General features: G+C 42.2%; 1 protein-coding gene across 1 annotated transcript in view; it reads left to right on the top strand.

Moving 5' to 3' along the window:
* UBE2V1 (ubiquitin conjugating enzyme E2 V1) overlaps positions 1–23,012 on the top strand; it is a 31,048-nt gene extending 8,036 nt beyond the window's left edge. The window contains exons 2-4 of the mRNA NM_001205096.1: positions 10,574–10,722; positions 19,831–19,956; positions 21,205–23,012. Coding sequence (NP_001192025.1) covers positions 10,574–10,722; positions 19,831–19,956; positions 21,205–21,351 — 422 coding nt within the window. The 3' untranslated portion in view covers positions 21,352–23,012. The remainder of the gene's footprint in view (positions 1–10,573; positions 10,723–19,830; positions 19,957–21,204) is intronic.
* The last annotated feature ends 1,534 nt before the right edge of the window (positions 23,013–24,546 follow it).

Below are 24,546 nucleotides of genomic sequence, written 5' to 3'. Positions count from 1 at the left end.
TATCTCAAAAGACATTAGGTATCTCAGTTACATGGTATCATGATATCAGTGTTCAGTTTTTTTGGCCACAGTAGACCATGTTAGAGTTTATGGTAGCAAAGGAAGAGCTACTGCTGTTTCTTCAATCAGGAAACATTTATTGAGTACCATTGTATGCCAGGTAACATACCATATTCTGGGGAGGCAGGATTGAATGAGTCACAGCTCTAACTCGGGAAGCTCTGGGAGTGAGTCAGACCATAAAAAGGAAAGAAAATAAAATTTTAAGAAAAAAGAAAAGGTCCAGCACAGACATTGTGTGAGGAGGGTAAAGGGATATGAGTGAGGAGTGCTCTGAGAAGACCTCTGTAAACTGCCTGGCTTCAAAATTAAGATTTCTACTTCTCAAGATCTTTCAGAACTCAGTGTATAACTTACCTTCCGCTACTTAAAATCCATACTTTGATACTCTTTCTAATATTAAGACTTTCTTTTAATAGTGCTATGAATGTTTCCATGCTATATTTTCTGAAAGAAGATCCCTCGCTAACACCCAGCCACCCATTCATTCAGTCAACAAGCATTTGAGCACATACTCTGACACAGCACTCTTTGAGGGGTTGAAGATTTGGCAGTGAACAAAAAGATGAAGTTTTACTTTCATGGAGCTTATTTATATTCAGGTGGTGGGAGAGAGTAAACAACTAATGAAGGAGAAATGAATATATTTAAAATGTCAAGTGGTAACCATTGCTATGAAGAAAAACAAAGCAAGATAAGGGAATGGGAAATTAATTCAACCTTAGTGAGGAAGAGAGCCAGCCCACCAGCCATTCAGAGAATCCCCGGGGTGAGGCAAAGAGAGAGGGTGCCAGTTCTTTCAGGAATAGAGAGAAAGGTGGTGTGGCTGAAGGACAAGGAGCACGGGAGAGGGTGGTGGGAAATGCTGGGGATACAGGTGGTGCTCTGGAGGCAGGATAAGGCGTTCTGGTGAGTGCTAGGTGGGTGGAGGGCTGAGTAAGTGACTGGAGCGAACTTGTAAAAACTCACTGTGGCGACTAGAGGTCAGTAGGCTTAGCAACCAATTAGGATGCTGAAGGGGCCACAGACTATAGCGATCACAGTGAACAAGGCGAAAATGACCATATTTGGAATATATTTGGAAATGGATTGGGTATGGGATGTAAAGGAAAGCTTTCTCATCTTGACTCCAAGATGTTCGGCCAGAGCAATCTGGTAAATGTTTGTGCCATATACGGAGTTAGAGGAGTAGGTGGTTTTGGGGTTTTTTGGGGGAAGGGGGGGTGTTTTTGTTTTTGTTTTTTCTATTTCTTTTGAGGAGTACAAGGGAGTTCTATTTTGAAGTGTTTTTAAGTTGGAGAGGCCTCGTAGGCATCTAAACTGAGATTTCAGGGGGTCAGTTAATTGGAAATGTAAATTGTAAAGTCACCACCAGCCTCCTTAGTCTGGGTAAAATCTCTTGGCAGCCAGTATTTGGAGGTTAGGGAGGTGAGGCCTAGAAGCCAGTGAGGTAGGAAGAGAACCTGAGGCTCAGGGAAGCCCCTAGAGTTGCTGCTGGAGCTCTAGGAAGGGGGGTTAGGGGCTGAAATTCTGCCCAGGATTTGGCTAGAGGGTGCCTCTGGTGCCCCTGACCAAAGCGGTTTCGGTGAGTGGCTAGACAGCAAAGGCTGACTAGAGTAGGTGCAAGTAAGGTGAGGAATGGCAGACAAGGAGTCTAGATAACACTTTTGAGGTTTTTCTGCTAAGTAAGAAGAGACCAAGAAATGAGACGGTAGCAGAAAAGGGTATGGGATCAAGTGAGGGTTTTGGTCTTCGTTTTATGATGAATGATACAATGTGCTAATGAAAGTGATTCGATAGAAAAATTACTCTGCCAGATATTACACACAGCACTTTACAGGTTTTATCTCATCGATTCTTCTTGCCGCCCATAGAGACAGGAATGAAGGTGTCCCCATTGGTTGAGGCTCGAGGTAACTGCTATAGTCACACAGCTGGATTGCTAGGAAGCTGTGGAGCGAGGACTTGGTCCCAGGTCGTGTTCTTAAACCTCTGTGCAGAGATTATAGAATTGTCTCTAGAGTGTACTCTTAATTTTTTGTGTGTGTGGGGGGAGATAATTTAGCCGTTGCTCTGATGAACATTTAAAAAATAGAATGGTATGGGGCACCTGGCTGGCTCAAGTCAGTATAGCATGAGATTCTTGATCTTGGGGTTTTAAGTTCCCATGTTGGCTGTAGAGATTACTTAAAAATAGAACCTTAAAAAAAAAAAAAGAATGGTAGACCAAGTATCTTTGTGATTGTGTGTTTGTGACATCTAAAGATCTTTTATGTCAGTATACCATACAAGCATGGGTGACTTTTGTGCTTTGGGGGGGCAGGGCAGAACAAGAGTAAGGGTGAGGGCCAGAGCAAAAGAAAGAGAATCTTAAGCAGGTCCCACATGCACGGTGCAGAGCCAGATACAGGGCTTGATCTCAAGACCCTGAGATCATGAGCTGAGCTGAAATCAAGTCAGACACTTAACTGGCTGAGCCACACAGGTGCTCCTGTGCTTATTTATTTTAAATGGAGTTTGCATACCTTTTTAGCCTCACCTCCAACTCCAGTTTTGGATTTTTCAACAAGTACTTACGTAAACCCTGCTGTGTACAGGCTAGTTGTTTTTGTCACTTTGTGAAAATGAAAACTACCACCACAGTCATGCAAATATGCACTGCCTTAAATCTCTTAACATTCCTTCTGTTTCCCATACCCTGGGCCTATAAGAAGTTGATACAAGGGGGATCCCTGGGTGGCGCAGCGGTTTGGTGCCTGCCTTTGGCCCACGGTGCGATCCTGGAGACCCGGGATCAAGTCCCACATCAGGCTCCCGGTGCATGGAGCCTTGCTTCTCCCTCTGTCTCTGCCTATGTCTCTGCCTCTCTCTCTCTATGACTATCATAAATAAATAAAAATTGAAAAAAATTAAAAAAAAAAAGAAGTTGATACAATGTTCTGCCACAGTATTTGCTCTAAGCAAATGCTTCTGGCTTTGCATCCTGAGACATTTATGGTTGCATACCCCTAACCTGGCCTCTTATCCTTCCCAGCCCACCCTGAAGGTTACCCAGGAGATTGGTCTTATCTCTCCTCCTACTTGGAGCCTTCTGTGGCTCCCGCCTAGTGACCCTGGGGATTAATAAAGTCCAGCTTCTTGACGGTATGGCCCAACTTCTTTAGCTTTCGTCAAATTCAGAGGGGCCTAGGACCCCTACAAAGGCTAAGAAATATTGTCCTATGATAGGTTATATTTCTTATATCCGAAGTTTTGATACTGTTTTGTTTTATTGAGCTTTGTATGTATAGATCTTGCTTTCATAGTGAGATTTTATATTCCATTTGGGAGACTTCTGTTTTTATTTCTTTAATAGCTCCTCAAAGGTCTGGCATGGTACTGAATAAAAAGTTGGATATTATTGCACAGAAAGAAATTGTGTACATATATGTTACTGACAAATTTATATATGGAAATTTTGACAAGCAGATAAAAAGCCTAGCAAACTTTTTTTTTAAAATATTTTTAATTTTTATTTATTTATGATAGTCACAGAGAGAGAGAGAGAGAGAGAGAGAGAGAGGCAGAGACACAGGCAGAGGGAGAAGCAGGCTCCATGCACCGGGAGCCCGATGTGGGATTCGATCCCGGGTCTCCAGGATCGCGCCCTGGGCCAAAGGCAGGCGCCAAACCGCTGCGCCACCCAGGGATCCCCCTAGCAAACTTTTTAAATTGCAGTCCTTAAATGTGTGGATTTTTTGCTTGGAAGTGTGGAGTGAGCTCAGTTTTACTGCCATTAAACATGGTGAATCCCAGAATGGTACCTTACCAAGTAGAGTTCAGTAAACTAGTTAATCAGGTGCCAAGTAGCCACTTATGTGTAAATATCAGAAAAAAACTAAATGAACCACTCCATAATTTTATAATTCCTGATTTCTGCTAGCTGTTACTATTCCCCAGACTTTGCTGTTAGTCGGTTTTTGTTTTTGTTTTTTAAGATTTTATTTATTCATTCATGAGAGACACAGAGCGAGAGGCAGAGACAGACAGAAGGAGAAGCAGGCTCCCTGTGGGAAGCCCAATGCAGGACCCCATCCCAGGACCCTAGGATCACAACCTGAGCCAAAGGCAGATGCCCAACCATGAAGCCACCCAGGTGCCCTGTTAGTCAGTTTTTGAGTAAAAATGAAAGTTTATGTCTTAGTAAAAATGAATTCAAAGTGACAGTCCCTTTTAAAGCTATACAGTTTGTAGACTTAAACTCTTCAATATTTAGCTGTATAAAGGTTAACAGAGTACTTACCCATCCAATGCCAGATTAGGACAGTGTTTATCAATCTTTACTTTTCTAACAAAAGAAAGGGTTTAAAATATTCTCTGGGCTAAATCTAGGATGTTAAGGATCAAAGAGAATCTTGAGAACAATTAGGTGACCCCAAATGCATGGTGGTGGTCCATAAGCAGAACCTGACCCACAGACACTTGGCCAGACCAAAGGAGTGACTGTCCCCCTTGGACAGTTCTTAACACTCCTTGTTTTAAGTCAGACATTAAATTTGTAAAGCCATCCCACTCTTCTGATTTTCTTTTGTTCTTCGGAAACTGTAATTACTTCATAAGATATGTTATTTAATTCAACACGTGATGATTTATTGTGATTAGTTTTAAATGAATTAAATATTTTTTACATTTCTCAATTTTGATTTCTAATTTGACAGGTATCAATATCTATAACCCACATAAGCAAAGGCTCTTTGAAGTCTTCAGTAATTTTTAAGAGAGTATAAAGTAGTCTTGAGACCAGAAAAGCTTGAGAGCTGCTGTTCAAATGGAATGAATGCTTACTGTAATGAATCAATATATAGTACAATTATATTTATATGTATGTTCCAACTCTCGCTTGGAATGTTTTTTGACTACCTAATAGATACTAGCCAATCCAAAGTTTTTGATTTTTTTAAACTTTTATTTATTTATTTAAAGATTTTATTATTTATGAGACACACACACAGAGACAGAGACACAGGCAGAGGGAGAAGCAGGCTCCATGCAGGGAGCGTGACGTGGGATTCGATCCCAGGTCTCCAGGATCACACCCTGGGCTGAAGGCAGCACTAAACTGCTGAGCTAAAGCTAAACCGGGCTGCCCTAAACTTTTTTTTAAAAGTAGGCTCCACACCCATCATGGGACTTGAACACACAGCCCAGATATCAAGACATCAAGAGTTGGATGCTTAACTGACTGAGACACCCAGGCATCCCTTAAACTATTTCTGATGCCTGTTTTAGAACTTGAATCAAATTGAATGATCCTATAATGTCAGTACTGCAGTAACTGCACACTGCTTTGACCTGTGTGGTGCTCTGTGACTATTCCAAATGCTAACCTAAAATAAGTTGAACTGATTATTTCTTTGGTTCAGTTGTGTACATGGGCTTAAATTAAATGTCCAATCCTAGGGCAGCGCCGGTGGCGTAGCGGTTTAGTGCCGCCTGCAGCCTGGGGTGTGATCCTGGAGACCCAGGATCAAGTCCCATGTCAGGCTTCCTGTATGGAGCCTGCTTCTCCTCTGCCTGTGTCTCTGTCTCTATGAATAAATAAAATATATTTTTTTAAAAATGTCTAATCCTAATAGAAAGGTCTGTTGGAAGTATAGGATTAAATAATAGAATATTTTTACCTATTTCACAAGTAGAAATCAAACATCAGAAAAATAAAACTTGGGGGCACCTGGGTGGCTCAGTCTATTAAGCATCTGCCTTTGGCTCAGGTCATGATCCCAGGGTCCTGGGATCAAGTCTCATATTTGGCTCCTGCTCAGCAGGGAGTCTGCTTCTCCCTCTCCCTCTTGCCCTCCCCCTTCTCATGCTCTCTCTCTCTCTCTCTCTCTCTCTCTCAAATAAATAAAATCTTAAGGAAAAAAACATAACTTGAATTCAGTATTTGTTTGAAACTAGTACAATGAGCCTATGATCTTTGGATTAAGATTCCCTAATCAGATCTGGTTGTTAATGAAGAGACATTTCTAGCCATAAAGTTTTTGTTAAAAATTTTTAAAAATATTTTATTTATTTATTCACGAGAGACACACAGAGAGAAGCAGAGACACAGGCAGAATCTGCATGGAGCCCGATGTAGGACTCAATCCCAGGACTCCTGGGATCATGCCCCCAGCCAAAGGCAGGACGCTCAACCGCTGAGCCACCCAGCCATCCCATTTTTTTTTTAGACAGGCAGAGGGAGAAGCAGGCTCCATGCAGGGAGCCTGATTTGTTAAAGTGTATAAGAGAAATAGTTGTACTGGAAATAGTTAATCCTGCCTGATTGAAATACCTTACACAAAAAGGCACACATGTGTGAAATAGAGGTCACACACATAGCTTCCATTTAGTAATGAAGGGCTTAGCTATGGGAGCTGTTGTACTTTGCCATTGTTCATTTGTCTTAAACAAGTTTTAATAAAATTTGAAAACATGAACCACTTAAAATTAGTCACTTAGGAAAACCATTAAGTGAGATTCCTACCTCAGAGAATCCTTGATCTGTACTCTAATTAGGGGTCATATAACTGAGGCCCTGAGAAGATAAGGGAGCTTGATGGGTATCTAGGGGAACAGTGTTCCAGGCAGTGGGAACAGCAAATGTGAAAGCCCAAACGATGGCATTGTCTAGAGTATAGTTGGCATAGTTCCTAAATGTGTTTTGTTTGGCAAATAACAAGATCATCGTAAAAGAAATTAGAAAATACAGAAAGGTAGGGGATAGGAATTAAAGAGTGCACTTAAGATAAAAAAATAAAAACAATTAAAAAAATACAGGAAAGGAGTTGGAATCACCCATATACTTAGAGATAACCACTGTCACTGTCGGTCTCTCACCCATTCAACTTCTTTTTTTTTTTTTTTTTTTTTTAGATTTTATTTATTTATTCATGAAAGACAGAGAGAGGGGGGTGGATAGAGACATAGGCAGAGGGAGAAGCAGGCTCCCTGCAAGGAGCCCGATGCGGGACTTGATCCCGGATCCTGGGATCATGCCCTGAGCAGAAGGCAGATGCTTAACCGCTGAGCCACTCAAGCATCCCCCCCCCATTCAACTTTCTTAAGCTTCTTGAAATATTACCTAGCATCTGTATTAGTTTTCTAGGTCTGATAAAACAACACCACACACTGAGTAGCTTATACAACAGGAATTTATTTGCTCATAGCTCTGGAGGCTAAAAGTCCAAGATCAAGGTGTCAACAGGTTCATTTCTTCTTAGGCCTCTCCCCTTGGCTTGCCAAGGGCTGCCCTTCCTGTGTCTACACAGTCTTTCCTCCATTCACTTGTGCATCCCTATTTCTTTGTGTGTCTAAATTTCCTCCTCTTTTAAGGACACCAAATTGGATTAGGGCTCATCCTAATGGACTCATTTTATTTTTCATTTATGTGTGTTTGTGTTGTTGGTGTTTTGTTTTGTTTTTGTTTTAAGAGAGTCTGTATGCTGGGTAGGGAGGAGGGGGGGAGAGAGAGAATTCTAAGCAGGCTCCCTGCCCAGTGAGGAGCCCATCAGATGGAGATGGGGCTCCATCTGATGACTCTGAGATCATTACCCAAGCCAAAATCAAGAGTTGGATGCTCAACCAACTGAGCCACCCAGGGGCCCCTTTTATTTATATTTTTTAAGAGATGTTATATGTTTTTTAAGTAAATTCCATCTCCAACATGGGGCTTGAACTCAGAACCCCAAGATCAACAGTCAAATGCTCTACCTTCTGAACCAGCTACATGCCCCAATGGACTCATTTTAACCTAATCACCTCTTTGAAGACTTTCATTTCCAAATACTGTCACATTCTGAGATGCTAGCAGTTAGGGCTTTAACTTGCAGGGACACAATTCAGCCTGTTACACCATTTGATATTTATCAGTCTTCCTATCTGTATGATTTTGTGTTCTTTTGGTATTCATTTTTGTGAGAATAGGCTTATACATTAAACAGTGGTAAAAGCAGTAGTTGAACATAGTGATCCCGCTCCCCGCTCTACTGCCCAGAGAAATGAAGATTACTGAAGATTCAGATTTAACTCTCTCTGGACAAAAGGCATTGTATTGTTTGGCTTTTTTTTTTTTTTTTTTTTTTTTTGGCTTATAATGTCACAAACATCCTTTAGTTTTGTGTTTGCTAGAAAACACAATCCACTATAGTTGAATAATTCAGGTGACTATTTGGATTGAAAACACCTGGGTGGCTTAGCAGTTGAGCGTCTGCCTTCAACTCAGGGTGTGATCTTGGGGTCCCAGGATCAAGTCCCACATCAGGCTCCCTGCATGGAGCCTGCTTGCTTCTCCCTCTGCCTATGTCTCTGCCTCTCTCTGTGTCTCTCATGAATAAATAAAATATTTTTTTTAAATGCCAATGTTTTCCAAACGAACCATTCAAGTATACATTCCAGTTTATTCTGTTTACTTTCAGGTACTGTGTCGTTTATTTATTTATTTATTTATTTTATTTGTGTCATTTAAAACTACCTTCAAACAGCCAACTCTCTTGCTTACATTTATGTTAAGAAATTTCTTACCATCATTGTACATGGGAAATTTGTACATTACTTGCCTTAAATTATTCTTAAATACATAACTGTAAAATGAGGTGTTCATTTATGTGCCACTAGCAACTCCACCCTTCCACTTGCTTGGACAAAAGCCTAGAAGTCATAGGTAACTACTCTTTTTTCCTACTTCTCAAGCAATCTGACAGCAAATCTTACCAGTTTATACATAACTCCCAAATACCTGGAATTGTGCTGTTTCTCACTACCTTTACTGGTCCAAGCCAGTATTTTCTTTTGCTAAGATTATTGCCGTAGGCCCTAGCTCCCTTCATTTTATTCTGCACACAGCAGTCAGAGGATCCTATTTAAAAAAGCAAGTTAGATCCTGTCACTCCTCTGTTCAGAACTCCAGTGGCTTCTCAGGTCAGTAGTAGTTGGAGTCCTTAACGACCCACTGCTCTTCCATCTCACTGACTCAGTTTTAGCTGAATTAGGATCTTGCTGTTCTTTGACATCCCAGGCAAAGTCTTACCCAAGGGTCTTAGCATTTGCTGTTTCTTCATTGGAAGACCCCCCTGAGCTGTGCATAGGTCATGCTCCTTCATGTGAGGTCTTAGTCATGACATCTGGTCTCAGTAAGGCTTTCTGTGATCACTCCATTTAATGTTGTAGCTCTTCCCCCATTACTCCCTGCTCCAGAACTCCCAACAGCTGTCCTCCTATATATATATAGTTCGTATTTTTGTTTTGTCATTTTATGTTTCCCACTAGAAGGTAAGCTCCATGAGGACAGGCATTTTTGTTTTGTTCACTGCTTATTCCCCATTGCCTAGGAAAGTGCCTGACCTATAGTGGATTCTCGGGTATTTACTCCAGTTGAATGAATAGTAGCGGGAGTCCCACCTTAGAAAACACAAGGTATACTGGGAACACCTCCCAGTCTGGAGTCTCTCCAGTGGGTTTTCCTCCACGGTTACGTGGTAAGTGCTGCTCGCTTCATGGAGTTTGGCCAGTTGGGGGCTCAGCATTGAAGGCAAGAGAGAGCTTGTAACTTGTCTGAATCTGAGGGGTTTTTTCCCCCAGAGGTAATAGTTCAAATGCCAGGGAGGGAGGTGGGAGGAGGGGAGAGGCAGGCAGGATTGGTTGGGAGAGCATCCCTGGGAGAGTTACTTGGTGCCCAAGCACAGGAAGAAAATTGCTCTCCCTGCCCTCCCACAGCCTCGTCCCCTACCTGGCCCCAATGCCTCGGCTCTGTTCTGGAAAACACCCAGAAATGGCTCAAGCCTCAATCTGAACTCAGGTATAGTAGCTTGAACCTATGAGATGTGTTTGTGTGATTCCTTCCGTGAGCTACTTGCCAGGCTTTGGAATTTCAGAAACAAGTAAATCAGGGAACCAGCCACCCTCCTTTGGCTTTTTCATAAGAGAGAAACTGTTTTGAATAGTTGAAAATTTTATCCTTGGTGCCTTCAGTTGACTCTTAGCTGATCAAAAGGACACCATTTTTATTTTATGCAGCCCTGGCGGCTGTTCCTCCTGAGGTAGTTTGAGTGTCATTCCAACAAAATGCACACACACCCTTAACCTCAGAAATGTGTAATAAGAATGAAACAAAAGCAGTAGCCTCTTCTCTCCTGAGGCACTTAATCCTCATGATACCGATTTTGGTGGTTTTCATCTGTTCTGGACCCAAACTGATCAACATTTTGACATGTAAACTCTTGAAATTTATCAAAGCTGCGGGGCCGGGGGGTGGTGGTGGTCCTTCTAGGCTTGGTTCAGTGGTCACATCACCTGAAACAAAACCACGTGCCCCTTCCGTGTGGGTGTGCTGGTCGGTACTAGAAGCTCTGTAAGCAAGTTGGAGGGATGACAACTTTGAGCCATTTTTTGCATGTTAGCATCTTTATTTCCACGTAGTAATAATGAGCAGCTAGATCCAGGCTTACAGGTTCCCCTGGAGTTGCTAGTATCTTGAATTTCTTTCCATTTATTTTAGGAGTAAAAGTCCCTCGCAATTTTCGACTGTTGGAAGAACTGGAAGAAGGCCAGAAAGGAGTAGGAGATGGCACAGTTAGCTGGGGTCTAGAAGATGACGAAGACATGACACTTACAAGATGGACAGGGATGATAATTGGGCCTCCAAGAGTAAGCGTCGAGCTACGGCTATAAATGTCAATGTCTTAAATTCACTGTGCCTCCTTTTAAGAAATATTAGCCTTATCACGGAAAAAGCTCACCAATGGTATATTTTCTGAAATGTGGCTATTCTTTTTTGACCAGTTTCAGTTTATATATTTGAACCTCCTCTGATGCTGTTTAATCCCTCTCATGGTAAGCAAAAACCTGTTTAGACTCATAGTGTGAATTTACATAACATGTAGACAGGGAGGTGTGAGGTCATTACACCCTCACGGCTAGTTTAGAACAGACTCTTGGGCTTATCAAATAACAAGGCCCCAGATACAGTAGCCAGCGTTCCGAAGACAGCATCCAAACAAACTTTGGAACGCCTTCATGGTTGTGGTTTTCATTTACAGTTTCCCAGGTCTGCCACACACTCATGTCCTAATTCATCAGGCCATTCAGCAAAGGCTTATTGCCTGCCTGGTTGGCTCTGGTCTCTTCCAGGCACTATGAGACCCAGAGGCCTTTGCAAAGAAGACAGAGACAACAGGGATGAGAAAATTGACCTCTCTTTTAGAGCTTTGTGATTTGTGAGAGTTCCCAGGCTTTGTAGTACCAGCTAACTTTTTAGTGTACATAGTAAAACCTCCAAGAAATGTCATTGAATTCTCACAAGAACCTGTTGTTAAGAGCTACTATTGTGTTGTCACATCCAATTTTACAGGTGACAAAACAGAGAAGTAAAATTACTTGCCCAAAGTCACATAGCTGATAATTCCCAAAGGGGTTCTGAGTCTAGACCCTGTACTCTTAACCCTATGCTCCATTATCTCCTGTCTGTTTAGATTTTGAGTTTTCATGTGTTCCCATTATAGAATTTTCCAGAGTGTTAAGTAGTAATATGAGGTAGGAGTGAAGAAATAGATTCTCATAATGTGACACTTGTTTCAGACCATGGGAGATTCCGTCTGAATGTAACAGGACCTTTCCTGTGTGTGCTCAAAGATGGTGGCAGCCAGTCATTCTTTTCACTGTGTGCACAGGCTCTGCACCAACTCTGTGGGAAGGAGAAAGACATAGGATGTGGCCCTGGCTGAAACAAGGAAGAGGGTCATGTTCATTAGGTGTTAGGACAATCTACCGTTCATCTTGGACTATCGTAAATACACACAGTGAATGACTGGCTTTGCTATTTAACGTTGCTTCTTGAGTCATCTTTAACCCTGTGGTTTTGTTTTTTGGGTTTAAAAATATATATATTCAATTTACTGTTTTTTACTCATTTCTTTATCTTTTTAAAAAATCTCTGAAAACTAGGATTTATAAATCTATTAAATACTGAAGAAAACCTGATATAGAAAACTCGTTTCTTCATGGAGATCATTTCTTGCTGTTTCTGAAAGCCCACTGTATGGTGATGGCTTCCTTCACTGCATTTCTTCTTTTCCTAAGAATGGTTAGGTTTCTTGAGGGTGAAAACTATTCTTCCCTCCTCCTTGCTCTCCAGAGCACCTGGAAATGACTCGGAATGGGGCAGTTGTTCAATAGATTTGTTCATTAGCGGACTGATTTTCAGGTTCTAACAAATTAAGAATGGACCAGTGTACAACATTGCGAATACACTAAATACCACTGAATTATACACTTAAACAAATGAGCCACCAAATTCCATTGAAAATATTCTGTTCTACCTACAACACCTTAGGTTACCCTGCGTTTCAGTTTAACTCTTTCCACAGGGGGCTTGCTTAGTGAGTGGCTACAGTAGGCAGGATGCTTTCCACACAATCTCTTCATATACACATGACAGTCTTATCAAGATGTAATTCACATATCATAGAATTTGCTTACTGTAGAATACACCTGGAAAGTATACCGCTCCATGATTTTTATTATATTCAGAATTCTGCAGCTGTCACTAATTTCAGAACGTTTTCATTATACCAGAGAAAGACCTCTTTCCCCGTTAGCAGTTGCTCCCAACCTGTTCCCCACCCCTCTCCCTCACTAAGATAATCACTCATTTACTCTGCCCCTGTGGATTCGTCTCCTCTGTGCATTTCATATAAATGGAATCACACAACATGGGGTCTTTTGTGGTAGCTTTTACTAGCATGATGTTCTCAAGGTTCATACATGTTCTAGCACTTAACAGTAATTGAGTAGTTTATTCCTTTTGATAGCTGAATAATAGTCTCTTATGTGGATAGACCATATTTTCTTTATCCTTTAACTGTTTGATAGACATTTGGATTTTTTTCCTTTTTTTTTTTTTTTTTTTTTTTGCCTATTAGGAATAATGCTGCAGTGAATATCTGTGTGCAGGTTTTTTGTGGACATGTGTCTTCATTTTCTCTTAGGTGTATACCTAGGAGTGGAATCATTTGGATCATATGGTAACTTTATGTTTAACATTTTACATAACCACCAGACTGCTTTACAAAGTGGAAGCCGTTTTGCATTCCCACCAGCAGCTCCTGAGGGTTTCATTTTCTCTTTACCCTCACCAATGTTGTCAGTGATTGTTTTTTTACCCCTATATTTATACTTGCCCAGGCTCCCCAAGATTAAAAGCAGAGTTGTAAAAGGAACTGTCTGCCCTAGGTGCTTCCTGTGACCAGCCTACTAGCATACAAGGTATATGCTAGGCCTCTGGACTATCAACATAATCATTAAAGCATCCAAATAGAGCACTTGAGTAACTTATTTCCCTATTATATTTTTGTGACTATATAACTCAAAAGAAGATCCTCCATCAAAAGTGATCCAGCAATTCTAGGAATTTAGTTAGTTTTTTTTAATTTGTTGCCCAAAGGCCTACATATACAAAATTATGGAATGCAGCATTTTCAATTGTAGTGAAATATTGGAAGCCACCTCGGTGTCTTTCAGTAGACCATGTAGTAGGTACTGTTTAGCTATTGAAAAGGACGAGACATGATTTTTGTGTGCTGAAATGGAATTATTTCCATGATATTTAAGTGAAAAAAGGTACAAAGCCGTATAGAATATGCTGCTACTGGGGTGGTGAGGTGGGGAAGAGGAAAAAGTCGTACATATACCTGTGCCTCTGTGTGTTTATAGTACTTTTGGGGGAACATGAAAGAAGTTGTTGACAGTGGTTGCCTTCTTCAAAAGGGATCTAGCTGGCTAGGATCAGGGTAGAAAGGAGACTTATTTTTTATCATAGACTTTTTTGTACTCTGAGTTGCTTTAATTATGTGTGTTAGCTATTTGAATTTTTTATTTTTTTAAGAAAGCAACTTCTCCAAACCTAAAAGCAGAATTTCTCATGCGAGTGCCCTTTGCAGAATTCTGGCAAATGCCCAACTGTCCACAGCATTAGATGTGGATTATTTCACCTCTAACCACAGAGGTGCTAAGAATAGCTAGGTTACAGAGCAGTTTCTCAGCTTCAGTGCTATTGACATCTTGAGCTGGATCATTCTTTGTTGTGAGGCTGTCCTGTGCATTGTAGGATTAGCAGTACCCCGGGTCTCTGCTCACTAGATGCTAGTAGCACCTCCCTCCCCAAGTTGTGACAACCATTAAGGTCTCCAGATGTTGCCTAAATCCCACTCCCTGTGGGGGTGGGGGATGGGGGTGGGCAGACATTGCCTTGGTTGAGAAACACTGTTTATGTCTTGAGTTGTCCAAGATAATGTTTTTATGTGCGGGCTGGAGCCTGGGTGTGTGTTTATACACGTACTTATCTAAAAATACTGTGTGCGTGCTTGAGAACAAAACATAATTACAGGAATGTGTGAGGTAAAAGGAAAGTAATCCTTCCCCCTTTTCATCATGTTGCCCACAGAATGAGTGTTTCTACTGACTTTTGCTTTGGGTACACACACATAAGTACATATCCTTTTTAATAAAAATGAGACCTTGCTATATATACACAATGGTTTGAAACTTCATTTTTTCACTTAACAGATGGTGGATGTCTTTCCATATCGGTGCATATTGGTTTGTCTTTTTTTTAAAAAAGCTTTATGTAGCATGTGTGATCCATGAATATATCCTCCTAAATATTCTCAGACAATACAGAGTATGTCAAATAAGAAGTTCACTTTGTTCTGCTTAACTCTTTGAGTCAGTCAGGGAAAGAGAAACCATGCCAGGTATTTCAACAGAGAGAATTTAATACAAGGAGTTGATCAAATTAGTGTTGGACTGAAAAGGCAGAGAAGATACACTGTGGGGCTACAGAGATAACAGTGGAGCAAACAGTAACTCTGCCCTGGGGCTTGGAGGACGTGGGAGGCAGAACCGAGCACCCAGAGGAGAGGTCCCAGGAGGCAGCAACAATATCGGGGACACCCAAAGACATTGGAAACTAGAGCAGCTCTCCCAGCCTGGATGGGGGGCACATGCGGGCTGACACGACAGGAACAGAAGGCAAAAGGATAAGTACGTGCCTTCTCCTTTGTAATTTAGATTAGGATTGTGTGGTTAATTGGACAATTTAGTTTTTAGGTTCTAGAATATTCTAAGTGGCACTAGCATTGACTTGGAGAAATGAATGGTTAATGTTGCCTGAAGATAGGTCCAGTAGCTCACTCAGCAGGATATTCTGACTTGTGGAAAGAGGTAGAGGCGCAGTACAGAGGAAAATTTTGTCTTGTCAGTGTCTGGAGGGATGTTGGCAGGTGCCAACTCAAGCTAGCCCATCTTTCTCAGCTCCACTTTTGGATACTGGGGCTGGGACTCTGCAGACTACATTTTTCCTTTGCCAGCTGGCACCCTATTAGCTTCCTCCAGTTGGGGACGCAGGACAGTGCCTGAAAGGCAAGGAGAAAGGACTTTTTCCTTGTTTGCCTGTTCTGTATGCACCACTCTGGTAATGGCCCTTCATCTGGGCACCAGCTACTGGGGCTCCTCCCAGAGCCGGCTGGCTGCACCTCCTCCTCAGAGGTCGAATTCAGCTCTAGAGACCTCTGTCCCGGAGCCTCTAGGTCTGAAAAACCGCGGCTTATTCCCTTTATTCTCCCAGCCTCAAGGGGTACCACCTGCTTTCTGCAGGTTACCTCTGGTTAGCTCAGCTTCCCCTTTTATGTTTTCAGTCCAGTGACACCTGTTTAATAACAATTTCCCTGCGCTAAATTCTCTTAAAATTCTTAGTGCTGCATCTCATTTTCTGGCTTATCCTAACTGCCATATCCCCGCTCTCCAAATTCACTGTAAGCAGTGTTCAGTACATCTCCTTACACACCTCTTCCTATGTGGTTTCCTCCCTGTCCTCCTCCAGAGCCATATAGACCTTCTCACTTTTTGAAGGGCCCACACCTCATTCTCACACAGCACATTGCCCACATTGTACATCACATATAACTTGCAGGTGCCTGTGTAAGATTTCAGTTGAGTACCAGTCATCTGGCTTGACCTGATTGACCTTTTTATATATTGAGATTTTGTGATTTGCTTGTTTTGCAACCAGTGCCTTTCCTTTTGTTCATATCTCCTGCATTTTCAAGATAAACTTATTTCACAATACTTTTAGACTTACAGAAAAGGTGTGAAGATAGTATGGAAAGTTCCAGGTGTACCTGGAAGCAGGGGGAACCCTGCTTCCCATGTCATTAGCATCTAATATTGGAATAGTACATTTGTCACCACCAGTGGCCCCATATTGATGCATTGCTATTAACTAAAGTCCATGTCTTATTCAGATGTTCTTAGTTTTTACCTTGTGTCTATTTTCTGTTCCAGACTCCTATCCAAGATACTACATTATGTTTTGTTGGCTCTTGACAGTTTTGAGGTGTACTGGTCAGGTGTTATGTAGAATGTCCATGTTGGAATTTATCTGCTGTTTTTCATCATGATTAAGCTGGGATTCTCTCATATATGTATTTTAGGCCCAGGGCCTGTGGTGTCTAGTGGATGAAACAACCCATGTGTACATTAGTGTAGTCTCAGCTAGAGGGAGGTGTTTGTCTGCTTCTACAGGCTACATATTCAGCAACTGGGCTGTATGGAAACCTACCTCTTAGCAGTCTTTCCATGTGGTCTTTCCATGTGCTTGTCTGGGCCTCAGCCTTTGAAAAGGCTACAAAGTATCTGATTTTTGGAATATGCCCTATTTGTTCAATCATTCCTTTGCAGGTGGACATTTAGATTGTTTGTAGTTATTTTTGCTATTGCAGACAGTGCTCCACTTTTTTTTTTTTTAATGCTTCACATTTTTGTGCACAAATACAAGTCTGCCTGTAGGAAATTCCTAAAAATAGTCTTGCTGGTTTGAGCATGCCTGTTTCACATTTTGATAGGCACTACCATATTGCCCCATGAAGCTCAGGTCACATCCACAAAGTGGAAAGTGTTTCATGATCAAATAATGAATCTTAACCAGTGTTTCCTCATAGAATGTTCTAGCAGTTCTCCTTCAGGCATAATTCCTTTCATCAATGGAACCTTTTCAGCAGGTCTCTGGAGCACTAGTAAACAAAACAGAAAAAAAAACATAACCCTGTTTTCTACAAAAGTCTTTCTTTGTACTTTTTAATGATCCTTCAGGTGTCTCGATGTTCACTTGACTTGAGGCATTTATTAGTGTGTTCTAGGAAAGTTGCAAGTTGAACATCTATGGTCAGAAATTTAGTATTTCTTTTTGCTTTCTAAGAAAGTAATCATAGAATGCACATTTTTAGATTAGACTTCATAGTGTCAAGAGTAATAAGATTTAACACATGTAATAAACAGAATCCTGTTACCAGGCTGCTCACCTTCTTAACCATTTGATGCTGTTGTTAATAGGTAGAACGATTAGTGAAATCTTGTCAAGACTGATAAGCCACAAAACATACTAGCAGGTGAATAAATTGGTGCATCAGAACCTCCAAAATATGATATCAAATATTTTTTTAACTTATTTCGATATTTACCACAAGCGCATGCCTCCAGGGACTACTTTATGTAAGGAATTCTGTCTGAATTGTGTGACAAAACCATTGAGGATGAGCAGGCCAGACGTCCAGAGATGAACTTGGGATCCATGCAGTCAGCAGGTACTGTTCAGTGCATAGTTGCCAATGGAGATGGTGCTAGCCCCTGAGGATAGACCTTTTATCATATTTTCCACAAACCTCTGTTTGCTTCCCTTTTGTTGTATTGACTGAGTTAATTTTTGTCTTCCAAGGGAGCACCTTAGTTGCAACAAGCTCTTCATTTTATAAACTTGTAAAGAGCAATATTCAAGTCAAGAAACACTTGAGTACCAGTTCTGTGGAGGCCCCTGCCCTCCTTCATAGTTTATCCAGTCTGGCATGAGATGGGGAGTCAGGAGGACTTCTGCAAGGATGGTACCCTTGAGCCAAAGAGCTACAGGATGGACACAGAACAGCAAGTGGTGCCAGGACCCCAAGGGAGTCATAGTTTGGGGCTAGATGGAGAGGAAGAAGAATAAAAAGAGAGGAGGGCAGGGGTACACAGGGTCCCATCTGGGAATATGGTCTTCCTTTTTGGGTCACTCATAGCCATTAGAGGGTCAGGGCTGGTTCTTGATTTTGAAAGATCAGTCAGGCTGCTGTGTGGAGAACAGATTGTAGGAGGAGCAAGAGAAAACAGAGGCCTGGGGTGATTGAGACAAGGGGCCTGGTAAAGGGAAGTGGGTGGGTGTGGGATTACTCTTGGAGATGGAAGCTGAGATCTCCTTTTGATTGGAAGGATAGTGGGTAAGAGAAAAGGGAATTGTGGCTGGCTGCCAGGTTTTGTTTTAACCAACTGCTAGATGGTGGTGCCATTTATAAGGGAAGAAGAGAGGAAGAGCAGGTTGAGGGTGGGTGGAAATACAGAATTGAGTTTAAGTTTGTCACAGTTTGGAGTCCCTGTTAAGTAGATGTGAAAGGTCTTTATGGGTACATTATGAATGTCTTCTGAATCTTAAAATATGTTCCAGTTTTTTTCTTAGGGATAGACCATAATTTAGACATAATCTTTTCAAGGATCTTCTGGAATTTAGTCCCCCCCCCCCGTCCCCCCCCCCCCCCCCCCCCCCCCCAGACAGCTAGATGTCGCTGTTTACACAGGAGTCATTATTTGGGCAGGAATTCCTGAGGAAGGCAGGAGCACTGGTGTCTGAGAAGGGGTCCCATTGGAGGGTGGGTGGCCTCTGCCTTCAAGGGGACCAGTCTAATGAGGAGATGTCCCCCTTAAGGGTGGCCTTTAGATGTTTAAATGAGGACATCACCACTTCATATAAGACAGAAAGCTGTGGACTAACTTATCCCGTATGATGACTGAGCCAGGTGACATTTGAGCAGATGATGTTTGAACTGGGTCTTCTTTTTTTTTTGAATTGGGTCTTAATGGGTGTATGGTAGATGGTAGATAGTTCAGGTTGGGGCAGGGCCCTCTAGGCAGATGGAAGCTAAGACAGCACATTTTGCTGCTCGTCAAGTGGAAGTTACAGTGAAAAGTTCATTGCCATGGGCGACTGGCATGACTGTGTTTTTCTACAGAGCCACGGTTGGTGTTTGAAGGACAGTCTTTTCTCCCTGTAGGCCTGGCATCCTCGGCTCCCCACCTCACCCACTAAATACCTGTAGTCTCTCAGATTGATGAAAAGTTTGCAGGGAGAGATGATGTTGCCCACCACCCCAAAGTGATGAGGAAATGGGAAAACAGTTCTTGTATCCGCACCCACACCCACTAACTTTTGTTTAATTTTGAAGTTCTCAAAGTTCTCAAAGCACCTTTTCAGTGCTTTGCACATGGTGGTATTTACTGCATTGGCTGATGACCCTGCTGTGAGTAGACCTTTAATGTGGCTTTCCAGAGTAAAGAATGCCTATTACACACCATTGCCCAGAGCACAGGACAGGTCTGCAAAGTAGAGAAATTAATATAAAAACAAGTCCATCTGATTGGATTTAAATAACACTAACTTGAAACTTCAGTGATACTATTTTAAATTTTCTGCCTTTTTATTCCCCCAAGACCAGAATTGATATACACTAGTGTGGGGACAAGTTACTACTAATTTAACAAATAACAAGTAGACTATGTATAAATATAGGAAGTAGATACACCAGTTCTGCAGGCAGGAATAAATGGGGTTTCAAAAGATCTGCCTTTTTGAGTTCATGGTGTGTAATTGCCTGACATCTCTGTACCTTTTTTTTCCAGACAATTTATGAAAACCGAATATACAGCCTTAAAATAGAATGTGGACCTAAATACCCAGAAGCACCCCCCTTTGTAAGATTTGTAACAAAAATTAATATGAATGGAGTTAATAGTTCTAATGGAGTGGTAAGTTGTTTTTCCTGCCCATATTGTTCCTTTGGGTTGAGAGATGCTTTTTGTACTCAAACACCAGGAGCACTGTGGCCCTAATTCTATATTGGTGATTTGATAATCTTGATGATCTTGGTGATTTGATGATGAAATATATTGCAGTATGAACATATGCAGACTTGGTGTAAGGGCCTATTCCTCAGCTGTGTTTAAATCATCATTCGTGTGACACTTACTCTGGGCCAACACTGTGCTGCTTGCTTTGAGATAGGAGCTCATTCTGTCTTCATGATACACCCTCATGAGGTAAAGATGAGGAGCCTGAGGCTTGGAGCTGCAAAGTCCTATCCGGGGTCATAATTGTACTTCCTGAGCCTTATTTACAGGACATGCTATTTTTTTCCCCTTTAATGGCTTGCTTTTTCACATTCATTTTTACTACCATAAATGGAAAACCAGCCTCTCTTGTCATAGAAGGCAGTAATGGCAACAGTAAATACTACAGAATCAAAGTGACATTAATAAATGCCCCATGTTTCTTGCCAAAGGCTTTGAGCCTTTGAGACCTGCTCAAAGGGGAGATCAGCAAGTGTTGAAGGGTTTTACGTGTTAGCATTATGTGAGTTAAGCCTTTGTTTTGAGACACTCAGAAGACTTGAAAGAAAAGCGAAAAGATATGGGCTTGTTGCTGTGTGTTCAGTGTTTAATGTTGTATCTGAGCTCCACCAAAGTCCTGAACCCAAAACTCAACTCACACTTTGGGAAATTTCTTTTGGGAATTACGGTACTAACATGAGAGAATGTGACTCAGAGGCAGGGCCTTGTCACCAGAGTGTGGATTTGGGCCACCAGTTGCCTTTGCTCCTTACTGCACTGAACATTGTTATCATCTACCACCTGGGTGTAGAGCCAAGAAAGGACAGCCTTGAGCAGAGGCAGCAGCCAGTGCATCCAGGAGAGCAGGTCACTGTTCTAGAGCCAGCTGGGTGGAGTCTTGCTAAGTGTCAGGGCCATTTCTCTGAAGGTAGCTTTACATATCCATAGTTTCCTTCTCCTAAACAGTGAGGGTTCGGACACAAACAGGAAAAAACAGACTGCCCAGAGGGAGGGAGTCATGCAGGTAATTCTACATGTCAGATATGGTGGTGTGATGGGCATGTTCCACTTGAGAAATGCACTTTACTCCTATCTGCAGTTTTACTCCAGCATATAGTGATTCATTTGTTGGAGAGCCTGACAGTTTTTTTGTTTGCCTTTCTGTAGGTGGACCCAAGAGCCATATCCGTGCTAGCAAAATGGCAGAATTCATATAGCATCAAAGTTGTCCTGCAAGAGCTCCGGCGCCTAATGATGTCTAAAGAAAACATGAAACTCCCTCAGCCACCCGAAGGACAGTGTTACAGCAATTAATCAAAAAGAGAAACCACAGGCCCCCTCTCCCCCCCCATTCGATTTAAGCAGTCATTTTCCACAGTAGTACATTTTCTAGATACGTCTTGTAGACCTCAAAAGTACTGGAAAGGAAGCTCCCATTCAAAGGCAATTTATCTTAAGATACTGTAAACGATACTAATTTTTTGTCCATTTGAAATATATAAGTTGTGCTATAACAAATCATCCTGTCAAGTGTAACCACTGTCCACATAGTTGAACTTCTGGGATCAAGAAAGTATATTTAAATTGATTCCCATCATAACCGGTGGGGCACATCTAACTCAACTGTGAAAAGACACATCACACAATCACCTTGCTGCTGATTACATGGCCTGGGGTCTCTGCCTTCTCCCCTTCTCCTCCTGCTGGCTCCCTCCCTCCCTCCCTCCCTCCCTCCCTCCCTCCACCCACCCCTCTGTCCCTGCAACAGCCCTCCAGCTTGGGGTGGCTTGCTAGAATAGGCGTGAAGGTTTCAGGTCGCAGCCTGTGGGACTACTGCTGGGTGTGCAGGGGTGCTCCAGCTGCACCCCTGGTTTCCTTTTTTAAGTCTTAAATGATGCCCTCCCCCCTCCAAGCCATCATCCTTTCTCTTCCCATGACCACCCTCGGCCGAAGCATAGATTGTAACCCCCTCTGCTCCCCTCTGAAATTGGCCTTTGGTGAGGAATTCAGGGCTTTCCCCATATCTTCTCCCCCACCTTAATCGAGGGGTGCTGCTTTTTCCTTCCTCCTCAAGTCCCTTTTTGCACCATCACAACCCAATACTTCCTTGCTTTGGCCAGAAGCCATCAGGTAAGGTTGGAAAGAGTCTCTGACTTCCCTCGTTTAGTTTGGAACCACATTTACTCACTCTCCACCAGCCTGGGAATGAATATTGGGTCCTCAGCCCTGCCACCCTCTGCTGTCATCATCAGCTGATGCCGTTTTTTAGCTCAGGTTTTGATAAAGTGAAAAGAACAGTCACCAGGGGTATTCAGACCTGCCAGCTCTCAAAGTGCTTGGTGGTAAAACTTGGAGAAAGGCCACAGAAGACACTTGTAAGCACACACGATCCCTCTGAATGAATTGTTTTCTTTTCCTATAATTGCTTTTGCTTTTAACAATTGAAGAAGTTTTAAACAGGGTTCTCATGTGGTCATCTTACAATCCATTTGGGTCTAGTTTGGAATCTGACAACTGGAACGAAAAGAACCTTGGATTCGGTGCATACTTTGGTTTTGGTGCTGCTGCGTCTCATGGTCCTCAGCAGGGATCGAGAAAGAACTCAGTGTGCACAGCAGATCCCCGAAATTGGCGGGCTTGACTTCCTGGCAAATTGCTGCGTTTTTCCACTTTTCTGTTCAGGACCACTAAATGCTGAGATGTGGATGCATACCGAAATAAAAGCGATTCATTGTGTTCTAAAGATTTTTTTTTTTAATTTAGTGTTTGTATAAAACCACCTTTTGAAGCAGCAACTATCAAGTCTGAAAAGCAATCGATGTTTCCATTAATCTTTTTCTGGGGGATACCTTAGTTCTAAGGATTTAACATCCTGTAAGTAAAGTTGAACATAACAGTATTCCATAAGCAGCCTTTTTATTGTCAGACCATTGCCTGATTTTAATATAATAAAAAAGAAAGTGTGCGTTAATATTTAAGAAGCTGTGCCCTTCTTCCGCTTGGCATATAATTTAGGAATGGAATTTGACATCTTAAGATGCTTTGGGATTCAAATTGATGTCCTTAAATCAGGGGTCGGCAAACCTCCTTCTGCCAAGGGCCTACGTCAGTAAATACTTAAGCTTTGTGGGCCAAGAGACAAAATTGAAGGTACTGTGTAAATATTTATATGGTGAGAGAAAATGGATTTCCACAAAATTGGTTATTGATGAAATTCAAAATCTAGCAACTGAGTGCAGTTCTTTTCTAATGTTATAGGTCTAATGAGAAAAATTGAATTCTTTTTTTGGAGAGTAACATTTTGCTTCCTGGAATTTAAAGCTAGTATTCCTGATTTATCAAGTCTGTTGTAAATGTTCATCTGCAAAAATAGTTCTTCATCAAGGGACTGTACAGAAAGGCAATGGGCCAGATTTAGTCCATGGGCCACAGTTTGCCAACCCCTGTCTTACAAGATTATAGTGAGAAGGTTGGGGTGGTGGTGGCGGGTGATCTTTCCTTTAAGTAGCTTTGTGGGACTCTAGCTATTAAGCCCCCTCTAGCACCTAGTTACCAGCTGGATTTAGTAGTCTGTTGGGAAGGGAAAAATAAGGCTTTAACATGAATTTCTGGCATTTGAGACCAGAGTTTTGCCTGACAGTTGACAGTTTGTCTACTCCCTACACTGTAGGGAGTAGAAACGTGTCTGTGGCTGTTTTTATCCAGGATTTGAACTTCCTGCTGTGGTCCCAGCCACCAGCAGGCGTGACCTTGGTGTCCTGTGGCAGGAGCCAGGCCATTCTTCTGTGGCTGTTGGGGGCCAGGTCAGATATCAGAACCTGGTGCCTGGGTAGCGCCAAATTGTTCTTACTGGGTCACCCTTCAGAAAGCACTGCCCGATTTCTTCCAGATGGTCCCTAGGAGTCCTCCAGAGTGAATTACTGCCTTTCAGCTGTGGGTTCTTCACCTGTAGTACTTAGCTTCACCAAGGGAGGACAAGGACAGGAGATTTTTTTTGGGGGGGGGGAAGGGAGATTCTAAAATTATTTCAAAATGCGGCTGGAAAACTCCAAGGCAAATGCAGAGCTAACTCTAAAGGTAGCAGCTCTCACATGCTTTGTGACCTCCAGAGAGAAGAGCCATCTGGAATCCTAGAGTGGGCACCTTTCCTTCTTCATGTACGACAGAACTGACCTCAGAGTTGGGGGAAATTGAGCTGGAACTTTCTGTGATAGCTGAGCCTCATCTGTGGTTATGTCCCACAGTCATGTGATTTGCTTCTCATTGTTGCTGATGGGTTTACAGGTGGTCTGCAGTTTGGGCCTAAATTTAGGGCAGAGAAGAAACGCTTGTGTAGGGGGGCTGAGTGCGCTGCTTCACCAGGTGCCTCTGCTCACACCTCCACATCCTCAGCTCCAGTCAGGTCTTTGCTCTTGAGAGAAGACACTCCTGTTACTTTTCATTGTGTAGAACTGCAGGGTGTGGGGGTGCACGGAGGTCTCCAATGATCTGACCAGGTGGAAGAGGACA

The sequence above is a fragment of the Canis lupus genome, chromosome 24 (assembly GCF_011100685.1).
Source record: "Canis lupus familiaris isolate Mischka breed German Shepherd chromosome 24, alternate assembly UU_Cfam_GSD_1.0, whole genome shotgun sequence".
NCBI lineage: Eukaryota > Metazoa > Chordata > Mammalia > Carnivora > Canidae > Canis > Canis lupus.
This window is presented reverse-complemented; position numbering and strand designations above follow the sequence as displayed.